At 37.0% G+C, this 24,954-nt stretch overlaps 1 protein-coding gene across 1 annotated transcript in view; it reads right to left on the bottom strand.

Moving 5' to 3' along the window:
* Positions 1 to 4,327: 4,327 nt before the first annotated feature.
* ANO3 (anoctamin 3) overlaps positions 4,328 to 24,954 on the bottom strand; it is a 245,710-nt gene continuing 225,083 nt past the window's right edge. The window contains 10 exon segments of the mRNA XM_072421825.1: positions 4,328 to 12,265; positions 13,039 to 13,144; positions 14,127 to 14,207; positions 14,296 to 14,443; positions 15,488 to 15,640; positions 16,543 to 16,688; positions 17,275 to 17,372; positions 18,270 to 18,327; positions 22,723 to 22,834; positions 23,916 to 23,952. Coding sequence (XP_072277926.1) covers positions 12,083 to 12,265; positions 13,039 to 13,144; positions 14,127 to 14,207; positions 14,296 to 14,443; positions 15,488 to 15,640; positions 16,543 to 16,688; positions 17,275 to 17,372; positions 18,270 to 18,327; positions 22,723 to 22,834; positions 23,916 to 23,952 — 1,122 coding nt within the window. The 3' untranslated portion in view covers positions 4,328 to 12,082.

Raw genomic sequence — 24,954 nt, 5'->3', positions numbered from 1 at the left:
TTTTGCCCAAACGGAACTTCGAGGCATTCTCGCTTATCTCTATTTACTTTTAATCAAGAATTGAACAGGACGACGCACTAAGAGCAAAAGGCAGAGCATGAAGATTCTTGTATGAGATAGTGGAACACAAACTAGCAAATAATGTCTCCAATATTATCCAATCTTCAGCCTTGACCTCTTCGTCTGTGTATACATGCTCAATTTTTGTTGCTAAAAACAATATGATTGAGTGACAGATGAATGAACAAGTACACATAGCACCATTCTGTTCTATGGAGAGGGAAGGGAGAGGAATGAGTATGTGGCACCCAGCTGTGCTATTTCCTATTGACTTGTACAGCAATCATTCGCCGCCTGTCATTCATGAAACCGTCAGGGTGGATCCTTGAACGATATCGTTCAATCGCTGTACACATGTCAGACTCTCGTCCATCGTCTCGTCCATGTCAGGCCCGACGATTTGTATCAGGCAAGAACCATCTGAGGTGTGTACCTAACCTTAGGTAGCCCTATGTAACGGCAATCGTTTTAATAGTGGTGATAGGATCCAGGTAGCAGAAATTGTCTCACCTATGCAGTGCTTTGCAGTGCATTACCCTAATTTATCATTCCAATGAGAACCAGTGTTGCAACAGACAAGTCTGAATGGGCGTTCAAGAACCGAGACAGATATTCTGCTGCTGGGCTGGGGGTAATATAGTATTATGCTCCTATTGTGTGATACTTCTCCCACCTCCTAGATTGTAAGCTCTTCGGGGCAGGGTCCTCTCCTCCTGTGTCACTTTCTGTATTCGTCTGTCATTTGCAACCCCTATTTAATGTACCGCGCTGCGTAATATGTTGGCGCCATATAAATACTGTTTATTATTATTAATAATAATAATAATAATAATAATATTAATAAAAACAATAATATTAATAAAATGCTGCTTAATGAAGAAGGTGTGGTGTCCTGTTGAGGTAGCTGGATGATATGCTACTCACTGAAGATGGTTGTGCTGACTAAAGCAGTTGTTTGGGTGGGGTGACATGCTTTTGGCTAAGGATGGGTTCTGCTATAGTGGGGTGTTACTATTGGGGTGGCAATGATGTGCTACTGACTGAGTGTGGGGTGTATTACTGGGGTGAGAAAAATATTCTATTTATTGGAAGGGGGAGGGAAAGTCAGGGCGGATATAATTATGCTTTCAGCCAAGGAAGGGTTTAATAATGGGCTGGAAGTGATGACCTATTGACTAAGGAAGAATGTGTTCTGGGTGGAAGTGATACACTACTAAAAGAAAAAATAGTACAGTTGGGGTGACAATATAGAAATGACTAAGGGAGTCTGCTGCCAAGGTTGGATGACTTACTATTTACTATCGTGGGTGTTTTGCAAGGGGGGGGGGGGGGGTTGATGTGCTACACATTGGAAGGAGAATACTTGGGGGGCAAGAGGTGACATTCCTTTGATGAAAGGAGGGGATTTGGTATTAAGGGGTGACCAAATGAGGCTGTAAAGTAATATTAGGGTAAAGAGGGGGGAAATTTTGGCCAAGAATACCTTGTCCTGATATATGTATTATAGGGGCATCTAGAGGCAGGGGCAAGATTCTAAAATTGAAAGATAGCGAGAAAACAAAGTTTCAGGAAGTTTCATCAAGTTTTAAGAAAGGGCTTTGAGATAAAGATATTAAGCAATATTTAAGTTACTAATCATAAACCAATATTAACATCTGCAAAATAGTCCTCTACCATAAAATCTACTTGAGTTTACAAAATTGCATGTGATCTTTCTTAATCTTTAGTTAATATTTACCGGAATGTTGTTCTGGCAGTTTAGCAAAACATAATCGTTCTTTCTAAGATGTATTTTAACATTCCGTACTCATCATCAAAAGCTTTTACAGGGAAATTGGAACAGGGAAATTTACTCTGAAAGTTATTTTGATGTGACTTTGTCTTGTAGCTCTATCTCAAATCAACAGAGATTATATGAAAAAAGGTTATGGACACAACTACATGAGCTTGTCAGACAACCCAATACACAACCTCACTGTCCCCATGTTCCTCCTGAAAGTCTATAAAAGTCTCCTTTTTTTACGGGTAGGCTTTCCACATGATTTTGGATAAATTTGTCCATTTGACCAAAAGAATGTTTGTGAAGTTAGGTGCTGATATTAGATAAAAAGACTAGACTTCCAAAAGACATTCCATTTTATCTCAAAGGTCTTCAACAGAGTTAATACCAGAGCTTTGCACCAGCTAATAAATTCTTCCACACCAAACTCATAAAACCATGTATTTCGGGTTTTGCCATTTGTGCACCAGAACTCAATAAGTTGGTTCGGTCTGGATATTGTTTTCCATGACAGCTGTTCTTCTCAAAGGATTCATTCACATTCCCTTCTATTTTTGTAAACCCCATTAAAAATAATTTCATTTTTAGGTTTTTCCAGCAGACGGTGCTGAATGATAAAATGGTTATTTGGGGTTATCAGGATCCGCAAAAGAACATTTTAGGGCAAGGCCTTGCAGTATAATTGTAATGATAATTATATCATGTGCTATCGTTCTCTGGATGTGGTCACCGTAAATATAATTTATATGTAATAATTATAGTTTAGTACTTTTTGCATAACTGTTCAGTATGTGATGAAATATTCCTAGTTAGTGCAGAGTTTAATGATGCAATCATTCCATTGGTCATTTGCGCAAGAATTTTATTCCACCACGGGTTCAAACTGAGCTTGTTTTGACGTACATTGTTTGTACCATGGTAATTTAGATTGTTCCTAATAGAATAGGCTTTACAATACTTATTTTTAGGGATAATTTACCATGCACTGCATTCAACCAGACCATTTTTTATAAATGAGCTGCCAATGCATTGCAAAAATCCTGATCTTTTTTTGCAACAGAGCTCACCTCAACATGATATGTACATTTATGTGCCCTGCAGTGCATTGTCCTTTACTGTTCAGTGCGTTGGTGCCATCACCAGGGGTTGTACTGCAGGGCTGGGAACAATGTGCCATCACCAGGGGTTGTACTGCAGGGGTGGGAATAATGTGCCATCACCAGGGGTTGTACTGCAGGGGTGGGAACAATGTGCCATCACCAGGGGTTGAACTGCTGGGGTGGGAGTAATGTTCTATTGGATGGGAAAGGGTGATGGTGGGAATTATATGCTTTATATTGGACAGAGATGTATTGTTGGGATGGAAGTCATGTGCTATTGATTGAGGTTAGGGTGCAGTTTAGTACTTTGGCATAACCGTTTAATATATGAGGAAACATATTGCATTTCAGTGCAGTGTTTAATGATACAATCATTCCATTGTTGCTTTATGCAAGTTTTATATTTCATCACTAGTTCACACAAAACCTGTTTTGATATACATTGTAATAGGATCATTTAGATTGACTAATAAAAAGGACATTTACAATACTATATTTGTAGGGCTGACATTCGAGTCTGACCTATTTTGTGTTCAGATCAAATCTCTTTGTGATTGAGGTTCATTAGACCTGTTGCAATGTCCAGAAATAAGTTCACAGGTAATCCTAGGTGACATCAAAGTTGTTCTTTCACTGTTTTGCAGCTAAATCAAATAGTAATAATAAATCAGTCTAAAATTAATTTTAAGCATGTTCATTCGTGGGAAATTGTTGCAAAAGAAAAAATATAGAATAACCTACTGAAAATCATTTATTAGGTAATGTGACGGGGTGTCCCACTGCTTGGATGGGAAAGTCTTAGATCGGGTGTATTTAGCACCCAGGCCATAGTGTTTGGGCTAATTATGGCTCTAGGGAAACATGTGGTAGTTCTGCCAGACAGTTGAATTTAATGGAAAAGTCAGTGTTATGTGTCCTGGAGTTGGCCAAGGAAGAGAGGTCACTCTGTCCATGTCTGGGAGTTTACAGAAACTTTGAGAGCACATGGGCTCCATTTAGGTAGTCAGTCTGATACTGATGGGAGTTCCCTGACTTCCCAAGCTTGAAGGGAAAGGAGATCAAGAGACAACTACTGGAGAGTAAGGTCCTAAAGTTTTTGTTTCTGCAAAAGGATTTTGTATCTTACTATACTAGTAAGAGAGGGAACTGCCAAAGAGGTAATTATTTGCCACACCTGGCTATTGTTTATTTTCGTGTTTTTTTACCTTCTGTTCACTGGCAAACTTGTGCTAAAACTATAAAGAACCTTTGCAGGAGCCTGGACTTTGCTTGGCAAATTGAACATGTGCATTGTTGAACTGTTGCAAGTCTCTTGTTATAGACAATGACCTTAACATTACATTATTCAAGCAAATCAACTAAAAAATAATCAAAAATACACAAAAGATTTCCAGTGATGTATTTATTAATCCATATTTTTTCCATTGAAAATATACATAATGCAAATATTTTGTATCCAAGAAAGAAAATAATTTAAGCAAGTGTCTTTACATTATATAATTTAATGCATAAAGAATGTAAACATCAATAATTGAAAAGAAACATTACATAAAATGCCGTATGCCATTTACAGAAGGAATAATAATGCATTACATTACTTATGAAAAATATCATGTTACAGTGACATAATGTTAAAAGGAATATAGTTTAAAATACTGTTCATTGTGCTGTGCAATCATACATGGGCACTTCATTTAAAGTATGAGCCTTGCACTTTAAAGGCATATTTAAAAACATGTGTGCAAATGTTCAGTGGAGCTCATGTAACCTTGAACTGCAGCCCCATATGTACTGTATATAAAAAGATGAGATAGTTGTAAAATACTTACCTATTTTGGTCTGCATCACATGACCAAAAAGTTGCCATGTGTCAAAGAATCTATAGATCCACTTCAATAAGGTAATGCCGAAAAGGAATGAAAATATGAAAAAACTAACATCATATCATATTCAACAAGTCAGATTATAAATTACAGTCCCTGATGATTGGTTAGTGGTGTTCAGGTTTTGTGCTATGGTTTAGGCATTTCCACATCAGTCTTTGGCTTGTAAATAAAACTAATTGTGTAAAGTATTACCTTTTTTTTCTGTCTGGATAAATATTATAGTTATTTCTTTCATGTCATTAAAGTTCGATTTTTTTCTATTCTCCCCACTGTCTAAACATGTCACATACTGGGATCAGAACCTTCGGGAAGTATGCTTGACCAGTTTGTGGGTACACAATATTTTAGGTTGTGTTGGTGTTCGAATTCGGGTTGTCCTTATATTCGACCCGAATATGGCTGTTCGAATTCGGATAGACCCGACCCGAAAAACATGGAATTCAACAGCACAAATGAGTGTAAAAAATGTTTTTAAAAAAGAGGCTTTATTGTTAAAGTAATTTATTGAATGTGTGTGATTTGTGTAACTAACTTTTATTTTTTTACAGGTTATCCCACAATGACAGGATGATTCCCACAGCTGCACAGCTGTGGGAATCCTCCTGTCAGTGTGGGATCCCCGGCACTAGAGGTAAATGAGGACAAGTCTCCCCATTAATCACCTCTAGTGCTCTGTGATTGGCTGAAGAATGGTATACCCTGATGACAGCTCAAGAGTCATCAGGATTTTCCTTTCCCCAGCCAGTCACAGAGCACTAGAGGTGAATGAATGGGGAGACTTGTCCCCATTTAACCTCTAGTGCCGGGGATCATCTCAATGAATGCGGCCGTGGCATTCAAATTGCAGTTTTACACCGTCCCGAAAAATAACCCAAATTTTCCCCCCATTGACTTTATTGGTGGTCAAATCCGACGTTTGATCACCCGAACAATATCCCAGCTATTCGATCGAATAGCTGTTGAATCGAATAGTGAGATATTCGACCAACACCAATTGTAGGTTGGGGAAGATGTGGCTGAGGAGCAGAGTCGAAGGAACCATCGCTGCTCACTAGGTCACCCTGAAAAGAGTGATAGACTTTGTTGCAGAGACAGGAGGGGCTGAGATTACAGGTGGCTCTGAGGTCACAGAAGGAGACATCTAAAGCACTAGCGCGGCAATGTGTTGCTCCTCAACTGCTATGCCTTTAGTTGACCTAACCAAGATGGAGAACAGATGTAGGATCGGAGGCATAGTACTTGTGAAGGACCCAGCTACATGGCTACATCATCTTAGTAGTAAGCCCCACCCAACACCCAACTTATCATCTAGCCAGCTCCAGGTTTATCTGGTTGATAAGGAAATACAACACGAAAAATCTAGGAAGCCCATGATGTGCCACTGAGCTGGACCAGCAAAGGTCTTGAACGTATCCCTGATGAATAGACATTAAATGATTCTGGCTTGCTGGATGTAAGACTTGATAAAAGTATCTCCAGGGATGCTGAGGCGCTTCAAACTGCTCATGTAACTCCAGCTTGGAAAGCTACACATGTGTTTTAGAGTTTAAGCAGTGTTATCATAAAAATACAAAATTCTGACCACCACAACAGGCTTTGACCTGCAATATTTAAGTCTGGGCTTCGTCAGGGTTTCCATGCTGGAAAGTTTAACCTATCCTCAACTTCAGCCTAAATCATAGTTTATCTTTAACTGCATTAGTGATAGCCAACAAACTAAAAATGCTGAATACATTTTGCAAAACGTTGTTTACCTCCGTACTAAACAAGAAATTCTGCATGTACAATTGGTCCAGGGAAAGAGGAATAATTTGCATGTCTCTACTCTCAAAAAATGTAGAACACATTTATTTTTATATATGTGATACAAATAGGATGAGCAGATATGTTAATAAGGTTCCACTGTGTGCCACAATAGCGGAATGCCATTTGGTTCCTATTTTCCTATTGCTTGTCTAGTTTAATTTTCTCTTTGGTCCCCAATTCTTACTTTATAGTTTTCCTAAAGGCCAATGAGCCAAAAAACAGCTTCTTGCAGCTTGGTATAAATGGCTCCTTATATTAGGTTTCATTTATTATAAAACAACATACATATGTGGTCTAGGAACAAAAAGGAATGTTCTAAACAGCTTGACCCCTTTATTTTTGAATTTTCATTGGTAGGAAACATGCACATGCCTTCTGTTATTTATATATAGATAAGCCCGGGCTGTGCTTTAGGCTAATTTATATTGGAGGGTTTTTGGTTCCTTTTGGCCCCCTTACTATAACCTGTCTGGTAATAATGTCTCGCTTTCATGTTTAACGAAAAAGGACACATCATGAGAGAAATATGGGGAGCACAATACTGACCTACTTCTTTAAAAACATGTTTTTAGAACTGATGGGCCAAAATGAGCTTGCAGACAACTGACTAGTCTGATTCAGACTACATTATTGATTACTGAATTGCAACAAGTAGGAATATTGGATTCAGACTGAATCAGATCTGTCTACTTCTTGCAGTTCGGTAATTTAGAAATTATTATTCTCAGAAACAGTCAGGTCACTATTATATTCAGAAGTAATTCAGCATTGGCAGCCTCCATAAATCATATTATTAATAAGAAACACTTTGACTAATCAGTACTCCTCAGAATAATGAATGATCACCGTGCAGAAAGCAGTAATCGCAGTCACAAGCAAAAGTGTCGCTGGATAATGACTTATATGGAGTATGTAGCATGTTGTAAATCTTTTTGTGCATTAATTTTAGAAAAAAACATGATTCTTAATAACTCTATTCCAACCATGTTTTTAAATAGCCTTTTCTTAGTACAACTGCAAGATAAATAAATGAATGATACAAATTAATTGTAGGATATATAAAGCCTGTTCTAAAACAAGAAAGAAAATTCTATGGTTTAAAACCCGTAAAGGAGTTTTCAAAGCAGCTTTTTAGGGAAGACAAAAAGTAGTTTTTGCTATGCATAATCATTAGTGGTAAATGAAAATACAAGCAATTACCTTTACATATAAGATAAATTAAGCTGGTATCAACCAGTCGCCTACATTTTTTATTTTTTCACCTGAATTACAGAATGAAAGCATCTGATTGGCTGTTACTGACTATTCACACTTTTATAAAAGGGTTGCAGTGGGAAAGTGAACAGATATGTAATCCCTTTTATTGGCGAATGGAACAAAATTTGTTTTTGCAACCTTTAGATAATATAGTGGAGCAGGGGTGCGGTCCACAATAGGTACAGCCACCACAGGCATGATCTAGGGCTGTCCCTGCCCCACATTTTACCCCAAGGGTTGCATGTGCCTTCTCTGTACAGATGTAGGGTTGCATAGTGCTGAAGGAAGCCTTTCCAGGACCTTCCTCGATTCTGATGTTTCCCCTAGTGCAAAATCAAGATGAAGCCTAAGAAGGCTTCTGGTTTCTCTTTAATAACCATCTGGCCTGTGTATCAAACACATCAGAAAAAATGCTCAATTGTCCAATTATAATGATACTGGTAGAATCATTAACACTTTACTTACCTAATCCTACAATAAAAGTTGCTTGTTTACTCAAGGAAACGTCCTATTATCAATGTCATTGCTACCATTGCTGTCTTTCAATACCAGTCTGCCATGTGCCATGTTGATGTAACGACTAAAATATCTTTTAGTCACTGATTCTGAACTTTATGTAGAGTGGGAGTTTTTACTTAACTTGATTGTGCTAGTTCAGGTTAAGCAGCTGCTATTTTTGAATGATCTCAGCAATGGCAGTCGTCAAGAGTCCTTTAAGGATTAGACCAAATATGTTTGCATGGCTAGGTCTGGCATTTAAAAAAGCTTTTGATCTTGATGCTTCTGACACATTTCCATTACGTGTGACAGAAGCACAAAGCTTAGAACATAAGATTTCATCTGTACATTAATAGGCTTTTGCAGCATGTTCAAGGGACTTCCAAAAAATAGTTTTTAGGACTTTTTGGACTTTAGTTCATGTGAGTTTACATTTGTTCATATGTGTCATCATGAGTTTAGTTGTATCAGCTCATAAACATTTTAATGTACTACAAGCCTTTACATGCGTCTTCATCCAACAACATGCATTTTTTACACTTAAAACATTTGGATCACAAGATGCACAGATTTGCTACCATATAGGGTGCAAGTGAACTCAATTCAGCTAAAATCATGAGGATGTTAAAGCTTTAAAGTTCAGGACCATTTTTGAAAATTACTGATCTAATGGAAAGGAAAAGTGGGAGCTACCACATTGAACATATCTTTCATTGGGACATTGAAACCTGCCCATTCATGTGTTGTGATCACAAAACTCAAGTCTAGTTGATGCCTAATGTCCTTAATATCTTAATAAAGATCTTGTTGATGTAGGTAGACCTGCAACCAAATCAGGCCATTTCTGAACCTCCCACCATTCTTCTAATGGATCAGCGTTCTTCTAAAATTTAGGTCTGATAAAAACTGCATCATTTCATAACACCAAACTGATTTCAGTACATTACGGGTCTGATTTAATAAAGCTCTCCAAAACTGAACCCAGGTTCTCCCATGTTAATCTTCTCCAGTCTTGGACAGCTTTATTCAGGCCCTATATGTTAACATGAGAATGTTCTGCTCATGTGTAATATGCTTATAAAGCGTGGACCCCAAGTTTTAAAAAAAATGTTCTGCATATATACTGCTTAGCGTGTTTCCAACGTGCCTGTGAAGACCTGCAAAAGTTAGATGCAACTGAGGATGTATACATTTCATTTCTGAGGACAGTTTCGGGATTTTGATAAACCAACAGGGTTAGATATCTAAACAGCTTTACTTTATCAGTGTCAATTTCTACCCTCAATTTCATTCAGATCCCATGCATACTAAAAAAAAACATCCAATACATCACACATCTTCTTCAAAAATACACATTATTTGGTTACATTTTTACTGCAGAGGAGAAAAAACTTTTTATGTAGTCCCTATAATGCAAAGTATTCTTTTATCATGAAAAAATGAGTTGTGCACGTTAACACCATTATATTACATATTTCAAAAAAGGTTGCTTGCATAAATATTTCAGGTTAGCAATAAAGGGTTTGCACTCAAAGTCCATCTGCATTTAAGATTTTTACATAAACCAAAAAATCAAAAATGCTGCATATAAAAACATTTGCATGCTACCCTGAAGCATAAAAAGAACTATTTTCCTGAAGTCATGTGCATATAATAAGGTTAATTTTCATATAAAATTTTACAGTTCTGCTAAGTACATTCATGTATTCAGTAAAATGAGCAGAACAAATGGTTGTAGAAGGTTTCAAATGTATTTGCATGTTTTTTGTTCTATTATTAAGAATTGCTGATTCCATAACAGGCTGAAACTGCTAGGAATGAATAAGTAGAGTGCACCAATGCTCCACCAGATGACCTCCACATTTTGTGGACCTACCCAACCTACCAGCACCTCCATCTTTTCTGATCAGTAGGACAATGGAAGTAGAGGTCGATAGGTCCACTGAATTTATGAATTCAAGGTTGCTGATAGAAGAAAGTTACTTCAAGGCCAAGTAATTTTTTTTTTCTAAAGCATCTACATTCCAGGTAATTTAAAACCAGAAAAAGGTATACAGTTTGTTCTCGTTAGAAAGAAGGCACATACTTGCTCTTTTGGCGGTAGCATTGTTCGCTACAGAGGTCAGACATACAAGTTTTGCAGATTGCAGGTAATGGTCTGACCCAGCCATGTGAATGTATGTCAAGCCTATACAAAGAGACATCCATACACAAAACAAGGGTTCTTCTCTTTAGCAAGCTGGCAGAAGACAAACTTTTCTACATAGGATGAGGCTGCTTTAGAAAAAAAACTGTAAGTCATTGACCATTTTTTATTTTACTAAACCTGGAATGTATTTGGCTTATGTGAACCTAATGTTCAATTAAGTTTTTCCTAAATTCAGTACAGTCTCTTTATGTTTTATTTTGGGGTAGAAAAGAAAGCTCTGAGTTTAGTAGAAAGTTGATTATGTGACTTTTGCAGGTCACAAGACTGGGCTCCTTCGCAGATTTTTTAATAACCTCCATAGTTCTCAATGTAAAGTTGGGATCCTATGAGGTTTTATTGAATGAACTGTTTTTATGCAACTCAGATTAATGCCTATGCAGTAACAAACCACATCGAAATGCTATAGTGTGATGTAGCCCTAAAGAGTCCCAAAACTGACATTTAATATTATTTGGTCAGAGCAGGTAGGTGCACCCAGAAATGTGGAGCTCTTGCAGCAGAGACCACTGGCAAAATCTGGTGAATAATTCATCCTTCCAGCCAGAACTCGAAACCGAAAAAAAAGATCAGTTCTGCACAAATTGATCCTAGAAAAGCTAATAAAACCAAATGGCCTGATTCAATTTTTGTAAGCAAGTTGTACATAAAGCAGGCAAGATCACACCACCACCACCACAACACAAGTCTGCAATGGCTGACTCCTTTGTGGCCACAGTAGAGTTAGTTTGCTGGAGCTTCATTGATGCTTTGCAGAAATGCTTTGCTCATTGCACAATCTCAAAGCTTTTTGCATTGTCCAAGTAGTGCTTTTGTATAAATGCTGTCTTTGGAAAAGTGTAAAGATGATCCATGGTTTTTTCTATTGTTATCATGCAATTCTTTGAATTGGATCACAACAGTAATGAAACAAACTTTAATTTGCAAGATCCAAAGGATGTTGAGATGTCAAAAAGTCTGTATGTATATTATTTGTTTCGGTTGCCTAGTTAGTCATTATGAAGTCATTTGGGACAAAGAGACTTTCACTCACTTTCCGTTTCCTGAATAGATAGCAAAAATAGAACCTCTTGGTGATCCTCTTGGTAAGTGGTTGCTGAGCATTATTGGAGTTGCAGCAGCCAGAAAGCTGATGCAAGTATATCAGACATCTCTTTGACCTTTGCATTAGGTAATGGAATAGAAATGAGTATTTACAGTACTTAGCAAACTGCAAACTTTCTCCACATCACAGACCTCACTCCCAGCTGCCAGCACCTGACCGAGGTCACATGACTCTGGAGATACCCAAAATCCCAAAATACTGGTCGCTCACCTGATCTAAAGCCACTCCATGAAGGTTCCAGTTTACAAAAAGGTGTTTTACATATATTATTATATACATATATGTTCATGTTTATATTGTACACATATGTAAATAATATTATGTACATAATTAAATGTTGTACTTTTTTATCTCAAGCTGCCGTTTTGCTTCCTGTGGTAACATTTAAGGCCATTCATGGTTTAAGTGTTTTCCATTCTTTTTCCTTTCCCGTTGCAAGTGCTCCAGCTCGGCTTCATACATCATCTCCTGCACCAGGTATTTTTCCCGTCTCATTCGGTCGCAGAGATCTTTGGGCATATCGGGGATGAGGTAAGCAATGAAGGATTTTATTCCAAACACAAGGTGCTAAGAAAGAGATGGAAAAAATAAATATAATTAATGAAAGATAAAGTGGTTGCGTACAAATATTTCTTCTTTTTAATCTTTTCACTAGAAATAAAGAAATATATTTTTCGATATATAATTTACTAATTTTATACAGTTTTTTTTTCTTTTATACATTTTTAGGCTTAGACATGAAGAAAATACACACACATGTAAACTTCATGTCATGGACGTAACCCTGGAGGTTTTCTCCAGAAGGGCTGATACCATATATGACCCATAGCTATATATGACCCCTCCTCACTATTTCTCTTCCTGGCTGCTCTATTCACAAAGAACAGAATTTACTAATATTGATATATGAATTATAATTATTTGTACTGGGATAGATTTCTATATAATCATGAATCGCTTATAATACAGTATTCACAAAATTATTACTATACACTACCTCCATGCACTTGTCTAAACAATATCCCATTTTTTGTACTGTCCCCTGATCTCCTAAATATTGCTATGTCTTGTCCATAGAGTCTCTTTGGTAAAATGGTGAATCAATCAGTCCTCTTCACATTCAGCCAGTAGCCTGGCCTAAAGTAAACCCTAATTGGTTGCAGGGTTACTCTACTTGGTACTATGCTTCTTGATCTACACTGTCTATTTAACAAGCCTGATAGCTCTGCGTTCACCATGTATTCACCATATTAAAATGATTGCATGCCAGTTTCTCTAATATAAAATATAATATTTAGCCATTTGTTATAAATTCATTACCAATATTGAAAAATACATACCTCAAACACAATAATAAAGGCTAACCGTGCAGCTAGTACATGCCAGAACTGCAGGGTGAATTCATAGGGGTTGGAGCTCCAAGGAGGTGCTCGGTAATCCCGATATCTAGAAAAATATCAGCTTTGTGTTATAAGTCAAATGTATCAGGATGAAAGACATAGTAACATAAAAAAATGATATAATGATGGGATAATATGTTCAGAAAACAGCAACCTCTGAGTAAAGCCCAACTAAAGACCTGATATTATTTACTATACCATAACATAACTACTCAAATAGTAATAAATAACCTAGAGGCAGACCACTTTTCTTCAGCTGCCCAGGTCTTTACCCCTTGTCTCTGCAAAGCTCCTTGAGCACTGTACCGGGGATGTTAGACCACTGGGGACCCAAGCTTTTGTGCTATGTGTGAGAGTAGCAGTCCAGATGCACCACTTAATCACTACAAAATACAGAAAGAAGAACTTTTTGAATATTGTATATACATCCTGACAGCAAAACTTAGATAAAAAACTGCTTAAACTGGGAGTTTCATAGCAAGTAATGTATGAAGAAATGAATAGTTAAGAACAAGCCAACTGGAGAAAAGGGTCCATTTGTATTATACTAGTACTGAATATATCTCTGTACAAAATATCTTTCAACTGAAAGCCCAACCGAGTCTCATACATTAGATTCTTCCATTTGAACAAAATTTTACTAGTAAACTGATCTGCTTAGCCATAGCCGCCAATATAAAGTTCATAATTTATTTCCCGTGTAATCTTATACCATACATGTACATGCATGTTGATTTAGAATACAGTGTGCACTGGAAGCTCCTATCATTCTATAGGATACCCCCATGTACCATAAATTACTGCCCATTACTACAATAAAATGGTATCAATAGCCCCTTAACTTTTACATTCACGATGGGATGCCTTATAATTACATAATCAACTTGTCTGACTCTTATCACTTGACCCTTTAAAATACAGGATTACAACACAGCACAACCATGCCACACCACTCATCAGACAGACTATAAATCTAATTTATATAGGCAAGGTTTTCATGTCTTCCTTTTGAAAGCTGTGCTCCATACCTGCAGTAACCGGTATAACCCTCTCCAAGCTCACTTAGATCAAACACTGATAAACTGCTATTAACATAACCACGAAGACACCTGAAAAACAAGAACATATTTGGACATCGGTATTACATTAAATATTTAACAATTATTTTAATACTTGGTAATATAAAACAAATCTTACTTTTCATGTCTGTATCCTTGATCCAAGCATGGTCCATATTTAAAAGCATAAACAAAACGGGGGATGTAATCGGATGTTATGGCAATGACAAACGCATTAGTGATGACAGCCAGAACTCCAATTCCTTCCAATATTCCATACCAAATTCCTGTAAGAAGCATTTTACCTATTAACACTGACTTGCTGCAGATGCACACCGAAGTAATATATGTTTGTCAAATAAGCATTTTAATCAGTAAATGGCCAAAGTATGAAATAACAAACTGGTTAAAGTGGGCCTAAGCCAAAATCTGTTATGTTAAAGATAACACCTAGAAACATTAGTTTTATCTAAGCAATAACCTAAAAGAATTACCTTTAGCCTTACTTTCCTCCTAAAACAGTAGTATACTTTCTGATACTCCTGCACCAACAGCATTACATCTACTGCAATGTGAGCTTTTATTCATGGCTGCCTTTGCCTGGAAGTCCCAAGAGATCTGCAGCAAGATTTAGTGGGATCACCAGCACACTGCCCACTATTTTTCTTGCTATAGACTCCGGCATGAAAAAATAAAATCCAGATGGTTACCTTCATAGGGATGTAGGAGAAGCAGTGAAAGCACTACAGCAATGTTTGTGGAGCCCAGATAGGATTTTAATATATTTTAGTAATGTATAATAGGATAAAACAACCAAAACATTTCAGAGTTTAGGCACTTCTCCTTTACCCAGAGGAATTCTTGAAATAATGTCCAATCTCAGAAATCTGCTGCTAAAACTATTTTTTTTTGGGGGGCGGGGGGATCAGGGTAAAAAAGCCTTTGTAATTGGTGGCCAATGAAAAGAATAACCCCTTAAAGCGGTGGCTAGCACTATGTCTTCTGCATGCTCCCAGATACCTTAGGTATACTTCCACACTTTATCTCAAACTCAAAAAACTTTGGCTATAGATGAAGCTAATGTGAAGCTAATATATGTATCAGAAGTCTTGTTATTAGCCTCTTGCAATACTCTGTAGACACACAGTTGAACAATGGACTGTAAGTGAAAGGGACACCAGTCTGGGCTAATCAGATCAGCCTGTCTCTACCCTCAACAATATTAAATATAAATTAGTAGCTACAAATGAATCTCAACCGTGTATGTTGCTGCTTGCCTGGAGTTCATCTTTGAAACCATACTATTGATTCCATCATAAAATAATACTTACCTATATCAGTGGCCCTGGCTGGCATAGGTCTCCTCCATTGTGTAACAAACTTATAAGCATCCAGTCTGATTTCAATAATATTGTTGAGCAGTGCCAAGAGAGGGGCCAGTGGGAATGCCGCAACAAAGATGGTGGTGAATCCAAACTGAATTACTGAATAAAAAAATGACATAATAGATTAAAAACAAAATAAAAGCTAAAAATTCACCTTGCAATGGGGCTACCCTCACACTGCATGGGTTATATGCTCAAGTTTTCTGGGGTTGATGAATAAGGTGAAAATGTAACCTATTTTATGCTTCCCCTTCAGCTGGTTCACACTGCAAATCCTAGAATGTGGAAGGGCCTTCTTCATCCCTAAGTATAATGCAAGAGAAGATGAAAAGTGACAGATTGGGTGGAGAAGAGGGGTGGTGTTGGGGAAATCATCATACAAAGAAGAAGAGGCATATGAGAGGGAAGAATAAGGTTTTTTACCTTACCACTTTATTCAACACTCCCTAAACTGCAAGACACTCAACCCTTGCAGTGTGTGCATGTAAGGTAATCATTTAGATATAGAAGGGATTCAGCTTTAAGGTTATTCACAATTTTTTTGTTTGTTCAAAGGTAAGTCCAAGTTTAAAGTAAGTCTACCCAAAAGCATCATTGCAGTTTTCAAACTGATGCTATCAAGTGTACTTATTTTTGTCAGAAATGAAAATGATGTATAACCAGTCTATAAGTGAAATAAATTGCCTTAAGCAAACCATAAAGGCTTGCTGTGATGTCCATTTCATTTAAAAATGCTACTTGCCCAGCTATACACACTCAAATAAAAATTTAACATTCAACTCATCAATCTTTAGATGTGATGGCTCCATTCATTTATTTTTTCCTTAGTCTTCTTTTATTTTAATAAACTAATGATCACCCCATGTACTACATATATGGTGTATCAGTATTTTCATGCTAGGACAGTTGGTGTGATAAAACATCCGTTTCCCTCTTTATATCTTTAACATTCAAGAAGGTGTTCTTTAGTTTATGTTAATGTTTATTTATATTGAGCTTACCCATTTCTAAATACTCCTCCATTAGCCCATGAGCATTCATTGGCTGCAGATTCCAGTCTTTTTCCCACTGAGGTAAAGTTATTTTGTGCTCTACTGCTTGTCCACCTTTCCTTATTTTTCTTCTCGACCACCAGTTCTGTAGTAATCTGTTATAAAGGGAACCATATGAGATAATTATTTAGGTATGATTTCCTTAAATAAGTATCATATATTAAGCTAGCCATTAGTGTTGCTCAAATTTGTCTGAGTTTGGTTCAAGGTCAATTTGGCTGAACTAAGACAAAGTTTTTGATTCTTGACTTTCCAAATTTTAACCAACTTAGGTCTTTTAGCTGTATACAGCGAGCAGCCCCTAAGAACCACCAGCCGATGGGAATGCTGGTTTTCTTTGACAACTGGCTTACACCCCTGATAATATTGGTTTCTGGTAATATGTTTTGGCCCCGAAAGACTAGCAAATTATCCTATGCGGCTGTTATTAATGTAGATAGTGTGCAAAGAGTGTTAGTTCACAAAGCCTCACAAAGGAAAGCCTCCTTTACTCTTTTTGGCTAGGCCCCAGAAATAAATTATAAATCTTTTTTCTGTAGTCTTTTTTGCCTGGATGTCAGATTCTATCATGTTCAGTCCCAGATCACCACCCTTCAGTTGATCATCTTGAAACCATATATTCAAGTAACCATACATATATATTAGGTAGAATCGTAAAATCATAAAATATATATTACTTACGGATATCCTAATTCCATGAAGTTATTCCACATTTGTTTCAGAACCATTATAACACCCATTTGTAAACAGAGGTCTATAAGGCAGCCACTTGGATGACACTGAGAAAAGAAAATGCAAAAAGTGTACCAATTACCAAAGTGAACCTGATTTGACCAAATGAAATCTGGCCAAGCTGGAACAATCCATAGAGGTCATCTTCATGAGGGCAAACATTGGTGAACATTGCTACTTGCCCAACACCAATCCATTACCACTGATTCAAATATTTTTTTCTGCATTGAAAGGACCAGTAAAACATATTATTTTTTCCTAAAGCTGACCATACATGTTGGAATTTGATTTGGATCTACTAAAAATCAAGTAATGCAAGGGTTAGCTTGATAAGAAAAGTATGGGATGGAGTGTTTGGGTTGGCCTCCTCTATCACACAGTTGTAATAAACATTACATCCATGACATCACATATTTTGGTTGTGGTTACCAATAGGCTTAGTTTACACAAGAGTCATTTTAAAACTCCTGGAAAAGCATATAAAGTACTTTTATGCATTTATACAGGTGTTTATAAACAAGGTTAATTTAGGAAAGATGGTAAACAAGGGCAAACAAATCTCTAAACATCCTTACACACTTATAAACTCTCATAAAAGCGTCCATTGTTTTCATGTAAAGCATTTATGATTGTTTATAGGCATTTAGGAGCTGTAATGGATGGAAATTTCACAAATGAGCTTTTAAATGTGGCATTGTACAACTGTGGAAACAGTCCATGTAAACTAAGCCTTAAAGAAAATATACACACCTCTTCGTTTTGTCATTTGGAATACTAAAGTCATTGACAACAGATAAATATGTACTAAGCAACTCATAAGAACTGCCATAAATCACATTGAATGTAGGTGTGATTCCCATGCAGAAGGTATTGGTTAAGAATCACAACCTTTACTTACAGACCAAACACAGCATTATTGTGTCAGGTTAGATGTTATGGTTTACCTCTTCCAGCCTCCATCTTTGAAAAAGTCTGTTGTATTTGCCAGGCCTCCCTGCAAACCTGTAAAATAATTACATTTGTTTATTGATTATAATACTCTTGGACAAATTCATTTCCCTTTGGATCACCTATGTTCATAGGATTTTATATCTGGGATATGTTTATTTCCCTAGTGGTTGAACTTGATGGACTTATGTCTTTTTTTTAACCTGACTTACTATGTAACTATATTGTCACTTCTCTTTAGTGCTTTCCTGAGATCTCTAAATCCCTCAACATCATCATATGGCTTATTCCTTCATTTAAATAATTTAATTTATGTAAATAATTTTCCGAATAGATCATTCATGGCGTAAAAAATATTCTGTCACAAATTCCCTTCAAAGTCTCCTTTACACTACATCCTTCCCTGCTTTTCCTCTTCGTATCCATTGCTCTGCGGCAACTCTTGGTATTTTTTAACTTTTTCCACTTTCTTCCAGGATGCAGTGCTCTGGCCTAAGCAGCCACCCAGCAACTCTAAACATTGCCACATGGAGAAGGAGAGAAGGTCATCACCCTGTGTAATTGGAATGAAGATTGGATCTATGGCTTGGATGGGGAAATTGAGTAGCAGGGAAGCACAACAAAGGTAGTGTGAGTGTGTTGGGTATGGGGAAGCTTTTAAGAGAGCCTGGTACTTCGTCCTACAAAGGGGAAATGGACAAATTATCTTTATGTAGAATAAGTTTCAACAGGAAGTTGTAATCTTGCCTACTATGTGCACTCATTTCCTAAGATTACAACATGTGCTATTACAACTTGATCACATAGAAGTGACTTTTCAGCAAGCTTTGGTAAATAAGAGGAATTGTAGGTTAATTTCTTCTGACTACTGAGCTTAGAGGGGGAATTACTTTTCTATCAGAAGATTAAAAGGAAGTCATCAGGCGTTAGGATGAAGGGTTTCTTATAAATATCTGCTATAAATAATTCAGAGGCACATGTTTTTATCCCATTTTGCATTGGCCAAAGCAAGTTATGTAATTTCATTCCAGAACTTTAATTTTGTCAAATATTTGCGTGCATTCCAGGGGTGGTTGGACATTTCTGAGGGTACACAGTCAACATGGTGTGCATTTGATAGCTGTCAGATTGAGTTGTTGCTGATGGCTCCGAGCTCCACTATCAATTGGGAACCAATCAGAGTGGCTCCTGATCATGATATAAATTATGTTATAGTGATCATTTAGAGCTAGAGGCTTCAATCATGATATAAGCCTTCAGCCAGCAGGTGGCAAAGGTACAGAGGAAGTAAACTGAAAAATACCCAAAACAAAAAAAATACACTTACACAATCCTGGAGTGCAGTCGATCGGTCTGGAGGTGTCTTTCATCTCTTCCCACCTCTTCCCTGTATCTGTCTCCAAGCTGACATCTTCGCATTTTCTTCTGGGTTCTTCTTCCTACGTCACCTGACCCAGGTGTAAGATCGGTTGACGTAGGTTGGAAAAAACCTACCGATATCACTGCGCATGCATGAGATCTGCAAATTTTTCCCTTTTCACGCAAAGGCTCGCTCTGCACGTGACCAAGATGCTCTGGCGTGTGCAGAAGGAGCACCCAAGAGCCTCCCGGGATGCATGACCTAGGTATCCCGGGAGGCTTTAAACTCCCATTCATTCTTGACCGCCTAGGCGATCGAGAATTAGGGGCCGTTACTGCACTTAAAAAAAAAACAAATAAACAGAATTTTTACCTTTCATAAAAGGGTTGTCTACTCTTTTATGTAAAGTGAAATTTCTGAGTTTAGGTACGCTTTAAGCCAGAAGACAACAGCCTGCCCTAGTTTTAATACTGCAGTTGTCAGCAGTAATATATATATATATATATATATATATATTTATATATATATATATATATATTACTGTTATATCAGATTGCAATATCATTTGCAGTATTAAACCGAGGCTTTCTTTCATGGATGAAGTTTTAAAAAAGAACCCAATACAGTTGTCCCATCTAAAGGCTGCTGAGCTAAAACATATTTCATTTTTGACCTTGGGTTCAGATATGCTTTATATTTGAAAACCTTTGAAATGTATAAATGTTGTCTTGGCTTATAATAAAATTTCTGATATACTTTCCAAATACTTGAAAGCTTTAGTCTAATAAAGAATTGGAGGTCACTATGGAAATGTTTGCAAAACTGTTTTTTCCTTTATTTGTTTGTCAGTATAAGAGTAACCCACCAGAAATTCATGGCTTGAAATGCAGCCTTTTCAAAGATGTATGAATACTAGCTGCAATGTACGTTCTCTGAAAATGAACTAGTTCACATTTGATAAAATCCTTGGGATACAGCCTCTCAGGTATAGCCTACTCTAAAACATTTTTTACTGTCAACACTTGCGAAACCAGTCACGTTTATCAACTGTCAGGGAAATCGCAGTCTCGTGTTTGGACCCCAGGGCAGAGCCCAGACACAGAGACCCACATACATTCAACATTCTTTTAGTAATATAATAGAAGTTAATTATCCTTCTCTTCACGTGAAATCTATCTCTGCATATATGAAGTCTAGGTAAATATAAAACTTTTCCTATTTTTGTCCCAGCAGTATAAATAGGCCATTACCAGAATAAAAGTATAGAAGGTCAGGGGCCAATCAGGCAGAAATGTGTGAGATTCAACCAACTAAACAAGCTGCATATTTGCAAGGACAGTTTCAAATATCTTTTACTGCATGTTGTACATTCTTTTCTAGCTTTAATAACTTAGGTTACCTACACTAGACCTACCTACACCAGCTAATTGGATGTAGTCTAATATAATAAAAAAGCTGGTATTTATTGCATATATAGGGAAGGATAGAAACAGACAGGCTTTTATAGGTGATGTGATGTTTGTGTTTATTTTTTACCAGTCAATATGTGGTCCTAAAACTAACAAAGACCAACTATTTTAAACCAAAAGAGTACTATATTAGAATGTAAATACAAGTGACAATAACATTCTTATGCCACGATAAACTAATTGTTGTACAAAGTTATCTTAATTACTATTTTGATGGTCAGAAAGATATCTCAAGGTGCCCAACGCGTTTGGCCTTTTGGCTTCCTCAGGGGACAGCTGAGATCAAGCTGAAATAGGATTAACATTCTAATTATTGTAGGAGTCGAGGATATGTAATTTATTATCCAGAAATATATCAAGAGATGAGGTATGTTGTAATGTCAGAATATTCAGTGTCCTAAAATCACAGGCACAATATGGCTATTAGGATGTTCCAAATTGTTATATTGTAAGTTAGTATCCAATCAATATAGGTGATCCTGATTCTAGGATATGATTGCAGTGAATTTCCACCAATGCTTCCAGTTAGGATGAAATAATTTTGGAAAGTATAGTGATGATTGATAAATTGAGGGGATGATATCCCGGTGTTTCTCAAGCTCTGGTGTGGATGTGGAAAGCTATTGGTGGTTCAGGGGTGAGTATGATTGAACAGGCAGGACATCTGCAGCCAGCCTCCTGCAATTCACTGCAATCATATCCTAGAATCAGGATCACCTATACTGATTGGATACTAACATTGTGCTTGTGATTTTAGGACACTGAATATTCTGACATTACAAGATACCTTAACTCCCAAATTATTTCTTGATAATATGTGAACATATCCTCGACTCCTACAATAATTGGAATTTTGATCCTATTTCAGCTTACCTATGTGGGAATCCTTTTTTGAGCACTTTTCTCTATATATATCTGCAGCCAGACCTCACAAAATTACGTCATTATCAATCTTCCAGGGATGCAATGACCCAGCTGTCCCTTACATAATATTGTACATTGTGATCTTACATCATTGATCTCAGCTGTCCCCTGAGGAAGCCAAAAGGCGAAAACGCATCGGGCACCCTGAGATATCTTTCTGACCAGCAAAATAGTAATAGATAACTTTTGTACAACAATTAGTACATGTTGGCATAAGAATTTTATTGTCACTTTCACTATTCACTATTCACATTATAATATAGCACTCTTTTGGTTTAAAATAGTTGGTCTTTGTTCGTTTTAGGACCACATATTAACTGTTCACAAAAAATAAGCACAAACATCACATCACCTATAAATGCCTGTCTGTCTCTATCCTTCCCTGAATATTTATTTACCTACCGGGCTAGGCAATATAATATTTTATCTATATCAAATTAGAAATTCCTCCCACAATTTATTTGGTATTTATTGCACAAAGGGATGGGTTATGTCCCTGTATACAGCAATCTTAACTATAGAAGATCAGAGGGGAATATTGCTCGATTTATCTGATAAGAATGATATTACAGAAATGACGAATACAAAAACCACAAAAACACGACTTAGTCCAGATTTCCACAAGTCTAGGCAGGTTTTTTAGTGATTTCAAATATGATAAGCAGATGATAAAAACATATTTATTGTGACTCTTACCTGCCAAGAAAGAAGGCGATGTAAAAGATTGAGCTGTTTAAGTTGACAAACTGGAAAAGGAACATTTTCAAAGCAAAACTGTTTTCCCACTCTGAGTCAGTTCTTGGATGTTCTAGAAATAAAACAAAACATCACTGCGTAGTCCATCGTTACAATTTTTTAAATCCAACAAAGAAATGTGAACCGTTTTTTTTATTTGTATATATACTTATTAAAACTATGTTTTAGAAAAAATACCAGTTAGGCATAACGACATGATAAATTGAAAATATGGGGACTTCTTTGAAAACTTTGGCCCTTTGTTAAAAACATGATTTTTACTTGCACATGATTGGATACTGAAAGTCAGCACAGCACATTCACTAAGCTAAGTAAATGTGAGCTTTGCTAAGCGAACAGCCCATATTCCTTTAATAAATAAAAAGCAACAAACACAATGTTTTTGCATATAACTAAATGAGAAGATCAAAATCTGTAGTCTCCATATGAGAAACTCCAGTAAATAAAAGACCAATCATGTTCTAACCCTTGTTCACTCTATGCAGACCACAAAAATACATGTATGTATATATCTATTCGAAAATTTCCCTTGGACCATAGTCTATTTTCTTAAAAAAGCTGCTTTTATAAATTTCACACTCGCTGCATGCCATTTAAAAATATATTGTGACATGCCAAAAAGAGTCATCTTTGAGGGAAGGTATGTCTCCCCAACGTTTCTCTCCTATGGGAAACATTAACCCATTGTCTGGCCATTAATTACTGCACAGCTGTGAGCAGCAGGTAAAAAGGGAAGGAGAGGAAGAAAGCTCCCTCTCACCTGGGGCACAGGGAAGCTGCCTGTGAGAGCCATTTTTTTACCACATGTGAGTAAAGGTTGCTGGAATGTTTGTGTTAAGTTGGCTGGGTTAGCCACCAACTGGTAGAGAGAATTCTGCCTGCTGTTTAGTTAGTGCCTGACTGGCTAGGATTTATTTTGGTTTGTTTTGTTTTACCTTTGCAACAACCTTTTAATAAAACTGAATGCGGGTCAGTTTCAAACTTATCTACTGTCTCCAGTGTGCTTTATACACCTTTCCTGCAGTACCTTTTACTTCAGAAAAGGTGATCCCACAAGGGTGGTTTACCACAATTATATATATATATATATATATATATTAATATATATTTATGATCTTGAATTGTGAACTTACCTAAGTTGGTTAAAAGATATGCTACCTTCTCATACACCTAAAAAAAAACAGACATAGTCAACAGATATTTAACAATCTAAACATTTTGGCACAAAAAAACAAAAAGCGATGCTCTACCTAAACCAACTTTACATATACCCTACCTGCAATCCCAAAACTAACCCTCTCAGTAACACAAATCCTAACAGTAAGACTGTTCACCTGAACCTTCCGAGCAAACCTAGCACTGATCCCCTTGGTAACCCTAGCATTGACCCTCATAGAAACACTTCCAGCCCCCATCCTGTAACCGTACACCCAAATGCAGAATTGACTTGGGGATGAGCCTGAAAGTCAGCCACAGATTAAAATATTTGGTAGATAATAAAAACATTTCACCGGGATATGCAACAGAATAAGTACGGAGATTGCCATTGCCTCTGCAGCTAATCAAACGACTACAAAAATTGACTGATTAATTTTGATTTCTATTGGCGTAAGACAAATTTTTACAACTAAGAGATAATGGGCCTGATTCATTAAATGTCTCGAAGACTGGAACGGGTAGACTATCATGGGAGAACCTGGGTAATCTAGCAAACTCAGAATAGATTTATTGAAAATCATTTGCAATTGGACAGTAAAGGTTTGAAGTTCAATCCTTAATCAGATCATTTTCAGGTTTGTTAGATCACCCAGGTTCTCCCATGATAGTCTTGGAGAACTTTAAAAAATCAGGCCCAATAACGGAAAGCCCAATTTACATGCGGTGAAAAGGGTTGTGATTGGAGCAGTTTTACCTGCCAAAGACTTTGTTGTTCCGTATGATTATACACAGCCCTGTTAAACAGTACAACCCCGTCTTGCCAGGGACAAGACGCGATTACTTTCTGCTGCAGCTATTGAAGGTACTAGGTATAGGTGTTTTTTTACCACCTCAGCCCATAATCTAACAGTTAAAGAGCAAACTGCTCTTCCCACCTATAGGCATGGTCCTTGCCAGGCAACACCACTAATTGGTTCCTTACGGTGTATTTACCCCTTCCATTTTAAGCTCTGC

This window comes from Pyxicephalus adspersus, chromosome 9, assembly GCF_032062135.1.
Source record: "Pyxicephalus adspersus chromosome 9, UCB_Pads_2.0, whole genome shotgun sequence".
Taxonomy (NCBI): Eukaryota; Metazoa; Chordata; class Amphibia; order Anura; family Pyxicephalidae; genus Pyxicephalus; species Pyxicephalus adspersus.
Note: the sequence above shows the minus strand (reverse complement) of the source record. Positions and strands in the feature narration are given on the sequence as shown.